The 12437-nt window shown below is 36.0% G+C and overlaps 1 protein-coding gene across 2 annotated transcripts; it reads left to right on the top strand.

Moving 5' to 3' along the window:
* The first annotated feature begins 1482 nt into the window (after positions 1-1482).
* cxcl18b (chemokine (C-X-C motif) ligand 18b) lies at positions 1483-3174 on the top strand. Of its 2 annotated transcripts, none has more exons than XM_067404460.1 (4): positions 1483-1666; positions 1814-1934; positions 2299-2397; positions 2614-3174. In XM_067404460.1, the coding sequence occupies exons 1-4, from the start codon at positions 1600-1602 to the stop codon at positions 2672-2674; spliced, it is 348 nt and encodes a 115-aa protein (XP_067260561.1). In that variant the 5' UTR covers positions 1483-1599; the 3' UTR covers positions 2675-3174. The 2 variants fall into 2 exon arrangements, with proteins under 2 accessions (XP_067260561.1, XP_067260560.1); XM_067404459.1 differs by having other exon boundaries at positions 2611-3170.
* Positions 3175-12437: the final 9263 nt, after the last annotated feature.

Genomic DNA, 12437 nt, shown 5'->3' with positions numbered 1-12437 from the left:
CACCTGTATAGATCCGCTATAGTTATTCATGTACGCTATATTGTACAGCAGCAGCATGTCTTACTTGCTCACGGCAGCGTGTCGTGTATGTATTGGCAGTAGCAAGTCCCATACTTGCTCTGCAGCAGCAGCAGCAACAATAATCAACAGCAGCAGCAATTAAGCAGCAGCAGCGTAGCAGATCTATTCCGCCAAGACCAAATATATCTACATTGTCATATCTATTACCATGCCAAACACTCAGAGAGTTGTCATGACAGAACTTGCGTTACTTATTTGAAAAAGTAACTCAGATATTTTGTTGTAAATTTAAAAGTAATGCATTACTTTAATAGTTATTTGAAAAAAGTAATCCGATACATTACTTGTAATGCATTACCACCCAACACTGATTAAAACATTGTCCATAAAATGTTCCCATGATGGAAACCCCTAAAAGGTTCTATAAATGAAGCGTCTGTCAGAACCCTTTAAGGTTCCATAAAGAACCTGTTCTTCTAAAAGTGATAAGGTTTAAAGTCTAGCAAACCAATAATGATAAAGAAAAAAAGAATAACAAAAATGGTTCTGGATTAAATGTATCCCTGTATGATATGAGTATTTTGCATTTAATGTAAATCTCTTGAAAATCCCAAAGGCAAAGGGTTGCTTCTGTCAGACACATGGTTATGAGGTATCTGCATGCCTCAACATGCCAGACAGAAGCAGTGTCCGCGTGCTCTGACACTGATATGCATCATGCTTCTGATGTTGAGTCATTGGTTTTAGTAATTGAGATACACAATACATGTGATCCATGAAGAATATACTTTTCAGGTCTAAGAAACGCTACAGGTTAAACGTTTGGACTGAATTTATGCTGATGCATGATCTAATAAGCCTTTTAATTCAATGGTTTGTGTGCAAATGCTTGAAACTTTGTAAAACCAATAAGAAAAAAAAACCCTAAACCTAACCATCACAGGAAACTGTGCACACTTTTACTTTCTCACAAAAACTCATTCTGTATGATTTATTAGCCTTTTGAAAAGTGGAGACATGGGGTAATGTCCTCATAAGTCACCTCTTTTGGTAATACCTATGTCATACCCATGTCATTATACACACTTGTGTCCTGACACACAGATATATGAGAGAGTCTGGTTTGCTATCTTTGTAGGGACTCTCCATAGATGCAATATTTTTTTTATATATATATATAGAGAGAGAGCCATTCTGTAAATATATAATAAAAAAAGTTTGCCTAATCTTATATGCAATTCAAAAAGTAAATTTTATTTTTCTATCCTGCATTTCTTTAAAATGCTGTTTTCACTCAATATATTTTCCCCCCACTCTCTCTCACTTGCACTTACTCCCTCACTCCCTGCTTTGGTAGAGATTTGGAAATTCCAGTGTAGTAAACTGCATGATTGCTGGGAAATGGTGTGGAAGTGGGATTCCCTTTGGTGGACTATAAAACCCAGAGAAAGAGGCTTCACTCCTCACACTTTCACTACAGCTCCAGCAGCACTTGCTACTTTCTTTGAAAGCTCATCAAACCATTGGAGTTGATCTCGTTTGCATTTCTTTTTTAATTATTTTACTAGCAAACAAGTTATGGCATTTTTACCCAAAGCCCTTCTTCTGCTGCTGCTTGCAGTAGTTTGTATTCAACTGAGTGGAGGTAAGACATTATTAACAGTTTAATGTGCATGTTATAGTAAGGTTTTGCAGGAATTCTGGGCGTCTAGCTTTTTTAAACATTAGCCAGAGTTATTTTTGTGCAGAATCATGGATTGTAAGTTAATCTTTCAATGTTATTCCCCAACAGTTCAAGCTGAAATACGTGTCAGGTGCTGGTGTCCAGAAACTAAGAAATATGTCCGAAAGGAAACTATTGAAGAGTTCTCCGTTTTCAATAAAACATCACAGTGCGACAGCGTAGAAATCATGTAAGTGTTCATCTGTTAACCTCTATATGATAAGACTTAATATATGCATGCGATGTAACTTAATTTTATTAAACATACTGATTTTTGCATAATTAAAATAAGAGCAAAACAATTCTTATTTTCTTATGCAGTGTTGCTTATCACGTAATTTTTTTTTTTTTTTTTTTTTTTTTTTAATGATTTTTAGATATTTTATTGGCAAAAAGGTCAAATCAGATATTTTTTTCAATGCATGCCATAAATTACCTTGCATTTCACACAGTTCCTAAGTAGACACACAGGGATAAAGATCTAACTTTTGTGACATGATATAATAGAAGTTAGACTAAATCTTATTAATTTGATGTGTTTTCAATGTGTACAGACTGACACTAAAACCTGTGAATAATTCAAGTGAAGTCACCCAGCGCTGCTTGAATCCAAATTCAGCGCAAGGCAAGAACCTGCAGACTTGCTGGAAGAGGTACCAACATTTTTATTACGTCACTTCGTTTTTAATCAGTAATAATCAACTAAAACCACAATATTAGCTACAAGTCTAATGGGACCAAATATACCCTAAACATAATGGTGTACTTAAGAATAACTGTAGAGAATATTAAGTATCAAAAAGTTAATTCTCTGACTACTATGCTTTAAATTAATGTGTGCACTTTTTTTGTTATATTTGCAACAGCAGGAACACCAATAACACCGCCACGTTTAAGATATCCAATTGCCTATTGCCACAAAGTGCCTAAAGCCATAAATGAAAGTGAAGAGCAAGGGAAGACTGAACGGGGAATTTGGAAACTCCAAAAACCCTGTGAGTGGAATTCCATCCTGTCACATGACCCGCCACTGCCCAGTCAGAATCCTGGGATCTGAGTGTTGGCCTCATGCAGCTAATGGGAAATCACAGAAGACCTGAAAACACCAGGACGGCTGCCAGTAACTGCCGGACACAGATGTTGTCGACAAAAGCATTTGATTTAGAATTCACTTGCTGTATGACTGAAACACTGAATGTATTATTACTCCAAGCAGTATTTTAACTATATTTAAATTGTTGTATGAATTAACTTATTTTAAAATATTTCATGTTAAAATGTGCAGTTGTTACAAAGAGACTATTTTGTCTAATCAGACCCTTTAATGTTATTTGTCTGATGTTTTAGGATTGATTCAGTCATATTACATCTTTTTTTTTTTTTTTTTTTTACATGACGCTTGTTAAAACATGAAGAATATTTTTAGGCTACCTATCAAAATACTTTTGTATTGTTTTGTAATAAATTGCCTAAAACCAATGTCAAGTTATTTTGCATATTTATTTTTCCATATCCATTATATTTCCCTCTTGATATGAGAATACATGCATGATTAATTATATGGGAAAATATGTTAGTTAGCGGTAATGAATGTTTATTAGATGTGGAGAAAGGTACTGCTGGCCCTCTCAAAGTAACTTTACACTGCAGACCTCTTTATTTTTAGATTTTACATGAGCTCCATCTGCTGGTCATGTCTAAAAATATACACTCAAAACGCCTCAAAATTTAAAGAATGACAAAATAATAATTTGGTGCCTTGCTCAAGGGTGTGTGGTTCAAACTTTTTAGGCTTTCAGTCCAGATCTTTAACCATTATGCCACTCCACTATAAGAAGTCATTGTAAGGTGCATTTTCTGCATGCAGATTTTTGTCCCTGATGGAAAAAGAAAAGAAAAAAGCATGAATTCATTAATTATTGTTATCATTAATGTGCATTTTCAGTGTTTGCAGCCTGACACTAAAATTTGGAATACATCTGAAAAACTTATAGGCCTACAATACAAATGTCATTGCCTGCATGGAAAATGTAATAGGAGAGTAATTATATGTTACAAATAGATATTCATTAAAAAAGGGGGGGGCTAGGGAGGTGGAGCCTACAAAGCCTACAAAATCTTATCACTGACAAATTAAAAAATAAGGCGACAGAGCCCTCTGCTATGAACACTAAAATGCAGATCAAAATCAGATGCTGTAGTGTGCAAAGCTACATCTGATAACAATAAAATCTTTCTGTAGGCCTAAAGGAGAGCATATCAATACAAAATACAGGGTTCGACATTAAGCCTTGTCATGTGCTTGTCCTTTGGACAAGTAAATCTGTCACTTTTCTGAGCAAAAAAAGTTGCTTGTCTGGAAAAAAAAAATAGATTTTTTTGAATGTAAATATAATTTATTCTGAAGCTATATTCTTAACAGTGTTCCATCAGCTTTTGCATATTTGTATCTGCATATTTGTGATATTTACCCCAAGGGCATTTTTTCCCCAATCTTATTACATGCTTCATCTTTTATTTCAAATTTGTTCAATAAATTCAATAAAAAAAAAAAAAAAATGAATTGAATCAAATTAAATAATTTACACTGAAAAATTACAACTGCATTTAATAATGTTATAATATTCTTTAAATATTTTAATGTTGGGAAAATTTAAACATGAAACTGTACTGTCAATAGGTGGCGGCAAGTGACTGTCCTAGTCATTCAGTCGAATGATTTGTTCAAACGGCTGATTCATTCAAGAATGAGGCAGGTGTTTTGGAATGGGCCACTGAATCTATGACTCGACTGATTTGTACAAAACATTGAATCATTCAGTTACAGTCTATGAATAAAACGCAGCTGTGTCACTGTGGAAGATACGCTATGGTTCTGCTGTGATCTTTGTTTGGAACTATTTTCTCTGCTGAAATAGAACAAACAAGTCAGTAATGCGTATAAAATGTAAGTGACTTTATTAACTTGTATTGAATTTACTTAACATATTATTGAATGTATAAAAGTAGTGTCACATTTTCAATCGTGATTCCAATAACGCGGAAAACAGCACTCTTGGTCGTGTGATGTTAAGTAACTGTATCATATGTTATAAATATAAAAAACCTCCACATTTTGAATTTTTACAGCAGCATGTTTTCTTTGTACTGCACTCATTTGTTGCGAGTTCTCCTCGAGATGCTGCGCGAGCCTCAACAGCACAACCTTGTTACTGTCAGCACATTATACATTATATATTATTATTATCCATTATCAGCCGCCACTTACCAAAACGCAAGCATGATTCTATTACATTTAGTGTGATTCCCTAGCTATTTTTGTTATTGATGTTTTAATCAGGACAAGTAAAACTCTCTTTCTCTTGCTCCTTCAAAAAATTAAGCATTAATGTCGAGCCCTGATAAGCCTATGTGCCGGGGCTCAGCTCCGGCCCAATTTAACCCCTGCCTAATATGGATCTAGCTTACTGCAGTGTGCAACAAGTGTTTCAAAGCAGCCGCCGAGCGAACGCAAAGTAGCACTATAACAACTTTCAACACATGTATGTATCTAACATGAAAAACAGCACTGCTTTACCCCACATACTCTTGACCGGAAGAAGCGAAAGTGGCGACTGTGGCATAATAAAAGTACTACTGCTGTATCGCGTTCGTCTCTCATTAGCAATCACTTCAGCGACCTCGTTTCTGCTCACACAACACTCGGTGCTGCTCTGCTTCATACTACAGTAATGTTAATAATCTCATCCATGATTTCTGCCTGAGTCCAGTCCCGATTCTTTCCCAATGGCTGTGAGGTGAAGACAACACCTCCCATGATTCCACGAAATCAAAGCATCATCAAGCTATGTCTTTGTTTTGAATAAGTGACCTCTAGCGTTGAAAATGTACATAGTGAGCCTTTATAAGTTCCACCCTGTTATGCCATCATTCATTTCATATATTGTCACTGTCAATACTGACTTAAAGGTCAGCGGACCACATCTTGCACGGAGGACATAAAATTGACCGAAGGGTGTATGTGTGTGTGTGTGTGTACTTTCCCCTTCTCTCAGGGGAAATCAAAGCTTTTCTCTGGATTTAACTAAGAGGGAGTGGCGAGAAGAATAGATCCTCAATACATTGTCACACTGTCAGTCAGCGCTTTGTCTTCTTCTATATTCTTCCACTCATATCTCCAAAGATATACTGCAAAATTAAGTTTTGGGCCTGAACTCAAAACTAATGGCTTCAGGCTCATAATATTGTTGAATATAAATAATGTTCTTCAAACATAAGCATTTCACCCCAAAATAATATATATATATATATATATATATATATATATATATATATATATATATATATATATATATATATATATATATATTTTTACATTTGACATTATTTTTTTTAACATTAAATTTAATTTAAATCGGCATACTCCAACACTCAGATTCTCTTTAGTGTGTCCATTCAACAAAGTCTCAAGGTTTTCAGAAAACTTCCACATAAAGAGAGTCCCAATATAATGAAAAATTATAGTGTAATAAAAAATCTCTTTGCAAAGAAGCCTTGCAGTGATGGCCCTCAAGTGTTTTCTAAAAAAAAAAAGCCATTCTTCTTACTGACTCAATTCAATGCTTCAAAAGGGCAATCTGCAACTCCAGCAAAGGACTGTTATTGACACAAAATCCCTTTCAGAAAAGTAATAGCATTCCCAAACATGCCACCGGGGACAGTTTCCATATTTTTACCAAGACTGACCAGATTACTGAAATTCAATGATGTCATATTAAAAATCGTGGTAACTGGGCAGATGCTTATATCTAAAGTGACTTTTAGTACACTGTGCAGGGAAAATCCACCTGGAGCATTCTGGGATAATACTATCCATATGCTAAGTTCAAAGACCTGGGCTGTGTCTAAAAATCACATAATGCATAGATTCTACATTTGAATTTACTTTGCCACTGTTAAAAAAATTATGTTCAGACGGACTACATCCGCCATTTTGCTACTGTCACATGACCTACCAGCTCAGTTGTGTAGCTTCATTGGCATTCATGAATCCTCTCCTGTGTCCTTATATATATATATATATATATAGTGCCCTCCACAAATATTGGCACCCTTGGTAAATATGAACAAAGGTGGCTGTGAAAATAAATCTGCATTATTTATCCTTTTGATCTTTCATTTAAAAAAATCACAAAATTCTAACCTTCCATTTAAGTAAAACAATTGAAAACGGGGAGAAAAGCTCATTATGAAATAAATGTTTTCCTCTCATTCATGTTGGCCATAATTATTGGCACCCAATTATTTCAACGTCCATTTGCCAAGATAACAGCTCTGAGTTGTCTTCTATAATGCCTGATGAGTTTGGAGAACACCTGAGAAGAGATCAGAGACCATTCCCTCATACAGAATCTCTCCAGATCCTTCAGATTCCAGCTCCATGCTGGTGCTTCTTCTCTTCAGTTCACTCCACTCATTTTCTTTAGGGTTCAGGTCAGGGGACTGAGATGGTCATGGCAGAAGCTTCATTTTGTGCTCAGTGACACATTTTTGTGTTGGTTTTGATGTTTGTTTTGGATCATTGTCCTGATGGAAGATCTAATCACGACCCATTATAAGTTTTCTAACAGGGATAGTCAGGTTTTGATTTTTATCTGTTGGTATTTGATAGAATCCATGATGCTGTATCCATGTATCTGAACAAGATGTGCAGGACATCCAGCAGAAAAATAGGCACACAACATTAAAGATCAAGCATTTAACCATCTGGTGGGTTTGCTGCCAAAAAGCTCTTTTTTTAGATTCATCTGACCATAGAAGCCGGTCCTGTTTGAAGTTCCAGTCTTGTCTGACAACTGAATATGCTGGAGATTGTTTATGGATGAGCAAAGAGGATTTTTCTTGAAACCCTCCTAAACAACACGTGGTGATGTAGGTGCTGTTTGATAATTTTATGCTTTCTGAGACTCAAGACTCAACTAATTTCTCCAATTCTCCAGCTGTGATCCTTGGAGAGTCTTGTCCACTCAAACTCTCCTCCTCACCGAACATTAGGACGTTTTAGACACACGTCCTCTTCCAGGCCGATTTGTAACATCTTTAGTTGATTGGAACTTCTTAATTATTGCCCTTATAGTGGAAATGGGGATTTTCAATGCTTTAGATATTTTCTTACAGCCACTTTCTATTTTGTGAAGCTCAGCAATCTTTTGCTGCACATCAGAACTATATTCTTTGGTTTTACTCATTGTGATGAATGATTATAAGAATTTGGCCTTTGTGTTTCCTCATGTTTATACTCCTGTGGAACAGGAAGTCATGGCTGGATAATTTAATGTTCATGATCACCCTGGTGTGCTAAAAAATGTAAATATGAATGGGCATATACTTCAGAGATATTTTACTCATAAAAAAATTCTAGGGGCGCCTTCAATGAAATTGTTAGAATTTTCTGAATTTTCTGAATGAAAGATCAAAAGGATAAACAATGCTGATTTATTTTCACAGCCACCTTTGCTCATATTTACTAAGGGTGGCAATATTTGTGGAGGGCACTATATATATATATATATATATATATATATATATATATATATATATATATATATATAAAATATAAAACTGTATATAAATTCTCACACCTGCTCATCTCACCCAAGTACTGAAGTATGCTATCAGAATATCAGAAAACATGCTCATTCATAGTGCATTTCCCTTACGTTATGCTCCTGGTGATTTGATGTATAGCTTCTAAAAAATTCTCATTGAATATCTCTCCCATACAAACTTTGTCACATGCATCTATGCAGTCCATCAAACTGTTCGTTAGATCTGCAAATATTTTATTTATAAGAAAGAAATACAACTCAGTTGTTGTTGATGTCACAGTCAGAACAAAGGAAACTGTAAATCGTATAATGTCTACTTGTATGCAATATTCATGTGTCGCAGTTCAAAAAGGCTTTCACACACTGCAAAGACTGCCAGGGGTCAGCGGGGTGTGCATCAGTCGGGCTGTAAATAATGCTGGACTTCAATTAAAGCAGCTGATGACAAGGCTGAAAACACGCTGCATCAATCAGTTGGTTGGATCTGAGATAATGGTGGACAGTGACACCTCTCTCCGATTTATCTCAGAGTGAAGGACTATGATTTTTTTTTATGTTTCAGACATCCTGTTGGGTTAAAGCGGAATCTATCGCCCTATCTTGCCAATCACACTCTCATGGACCAATGTCAGGAAACGACTGTTTTGAAAAAGTAGTTAGCTACACAGGCTACTAGCTACATCAAAGGGGGCAGTTTCCTTTTAAATATACCAGATGATATAATTTGTATACTTAATATATTTTAATAAGTATATAACTATTAATTATTATTATTATTATTATTACATTGCATTTAAATGAAGATAGACCTTTATTAAAATGATGACTTCTGACGCACAGCACTGCAGTCAGCCATGTGTTGTGGTGACGGTTGCCTGCTGGACATAAACTGGAACAGTCTGAACATTTTTTTCTGGTCACTGACTTGGGTTCTTTTTGTTTTAGTACACACACACACACACACACACACACACACACACACACACACACACACACACACACACACACACACACACACACACACACACACACACACACACACACACACACACACACACACACACACACACACACACACACATGTTTGTTTTTGTGAATTGTGGGGACTTTCCATAGACTTCAATGCATTTTACACTGAACAAACTGTACATTCTATCCCCCTACCCTGCCCCTACCCCTAAACCTAACCCTCACAGGAAACTGTGCAAACTTTTACTTTTTCACAAAAACTCATTCTATATGATTTATAAACCCATTTACATTGTGGGGACCGCTGGCTGGTCCCCACGATGTAGGTGAACTCAGGTTTATATTACATCATGGGGACATTTGGTCCCCACAATGTAATATAAACAAAAGCACACACACACACACACACACACACACACACACACACACACACACACACACACACACACACACACACACACACGCACACACACACACACACATATCCATGTTTATACTACGTTGATGGGTCCAAATGACCCCACTAAAACAGTAAGATCAGGAAGTTATTGTGGTGTCTTTAGTCAGACCCCACAAAGACAACATTTTAAAAATCATATACAAGAATGTTTGACATATATATATAAATAAGTATGTTAGAATTACATTAGGTTACTGTCACGGGTAGGTTCAAGGATAGTGTAGGGAAGGACGATAGTAAATTGAGTCAACATTTAGTCTCATATAAAAGATTTTGTCCTTGTGGGGTCCAAAGTAAAGAACCCCACAAAGTCAAAGATTCTGTTTTCAACATTGATAATCAGAAAAGTTTCTTGAGCAGCAAATCATCATATTTGAATGATTTCTGAAGGATCATGTGACACTGAAGACTGGAGTAATGATGCTGTAAATTCAGCTTTGATCACAGGAATACATTACATTTTAAAATATATTCAAATAGAAAACAGTTATTTTAAAATTGTAATACTATTTTCCAATATTACAGCTTTAACTGTATTTTAAAACAAACAAATGCAGCCTTTGTGAGCATGGGAGTTGTCTTACAAAAATATTAAAAATACTGGTTTAACTATCACAAGGAGTCAACCATAAACCACTTTACCATGTAGGTTCATTGTTAAGATCCCACATGAATTCATTAAAATTTGACAGTAGTAACAATAAACGCAGTAAATGAGAAATTTTGGCAGTAGCTATGGTTGAAATGGTACCTTTAAAGGATGTACTTCTCCTGCAAGTGTTAAGGAAAATCTTCACTGCTAATGGACTTCCAGAAAAAGCAGTATACACTTGTTTATTGAGTGACAGCATTTGTTACTCGCTCCTCTCTCTATGTATTGAGCTTGTAATGGCACCCATTTGACCAAAGAGGGCAGCAGAGGCACCTTCAAAAACATCCTCATCCTGCATCAATATGCCGAACAAATCTGCCCTGGTGTGCCCACTGTAAAGGATTGGCAGGTCTTCTGAACTGAATCCATTAACCTTTTAATCTGGTCCTCTCTGAAAAAACACAGGTGACCCACCCCTTGCAGCGCCACAGAAGGAGTTGTGTCGGGGTCAGCGGAAGCAAGCCGAGGGCCCAGCCCCCCATTTGTCCCCATCTAAGAGGTGTCATCCCCAATCAGACTCTTAGTTATTCTCAGGCCCACTCAGAGCCTAAGCGCTTCACCCTGCACACTATTGCAGTGTGACCCTGAAACTGATATCCCAGCTCCGGACAGGCGACAAATTGTATGAAAGTTTTTGAGCATGGCGACAATAATGTGGTGCAGAAGTCTCTGATAGCTTTCCAGCACTTGTGAGTAAGTATTCAGAGGCAATTTGCGTCAAAGCTGCCTGTCATAAATGAGCAATGCTGGAGAACACACTGCGTTTGGTATGTTAGGCCGTATTTACATTACATGGTTCAAGTGACCCAATTCCGAATTTTTTCCTCCCATGTGGCACAGATTGGATATAACCCACAGCGTAAGCAGGAAAAAAGCACATGGATTCCGATATTCTCAGATCAGGCCTCATTCATATGTGAAAATAAACCTGATATGAATCATTTGCATCATTTTGCACTCCTGACATAAATTGAGAAATTACTATCACTGCAACTGAGTTTTAGCATAAACAGTAGGGCTGGGTAAAAAATATTGATTTCTCAATTTTAATCAATTCTCACTTTTACAAACCGATATCGATTCTTAAATCTCTAGAATCGATTAGTCTAGTCTGTTTTCAGTTGATGAATGAGAAGAATATGTATCGCGGCCCATCCAATAAATAGCAATAATCTTTTGTGCTTTGTTACTTTTGATATGAATCAAAGTCTCAGATTTCAAATGACGTCCATCTTATTATGAGCTTCAAAAAATAAATACCGTTTTGCCGCTGTTTATTGTGACGTGACAGATTGCTTTAGCGCCTCATTTAACGAGAGGCGGCAGCACGAGCGCATGTGAACATCCTCTCCTCCGCTTTAATACCAGTTACAGCGCGAAATAAACACGACTAAACATCTGAAGGTACGTTAAAATATACAGTACAGCTTACCAAAATATGTATCATGTCTTGTGTAATAGCTCAATCAGTGTTTCAACCTCGGAAAGACGTCAATAAAACAGCTTGTAAACAATAATGTAGCATTTACCTCAGAAAAACATATTCAGTGACCATAAACTCATTAGTCAGCTAGAAAAATGAACTCTAGAAAGCAACATTCTGATAAATATAGCTATGCACCATTACATATTCATTATAGTTTTTTTTTAATGTTCTTCAATATTTAATGCATGTTTGAATAAATCAGTTATGACATCCGCGATTTAAATGTTTATATTTTAAAAGCACGAATTGGAGTAGAAATATGATTATGTAATTCTAAACTTTATTTATAATAAAGTTGTATGCACTTATACGAACTTACTTACATGTGTAGTTTACAGCATTAGTTGAGATATTTTTTTCCTCTACAAAATTTGTCATGCTATATCTGAAATACTACATTCAAAATAATCAATATCGAATCGAAAGCATGTGAATAGTAATTAAATCGAATCATGAGAATTGTGTCAATACCCAGCCGTAATAAACACTGTCAATTATCGAAGCTTGAGCCTTTAATC

The sequence above is a fragment of the Chanodichthys erythropterus genome, chromosome 12 (genome assembly GCF_024489055.1).
Source record: "Chanodichthys erythropterus isolate Z2021 chromosome 12, ASM2448905v1, whole genome shotgun sequence".
In the NCBI taxonomy this organism is placed as follows: Eukaryota; Metazoa; Chordata; class Actinopteri; order Cypriniformes; family Xenocyprididae; genus Chanodichthys; species Chanodichthys erythropterus.
The sequence above is the reverse complement of the archived record's forward strand: the minus strand, read 5'-3'. Positions and strand labels throughout refer to the sequence as shown.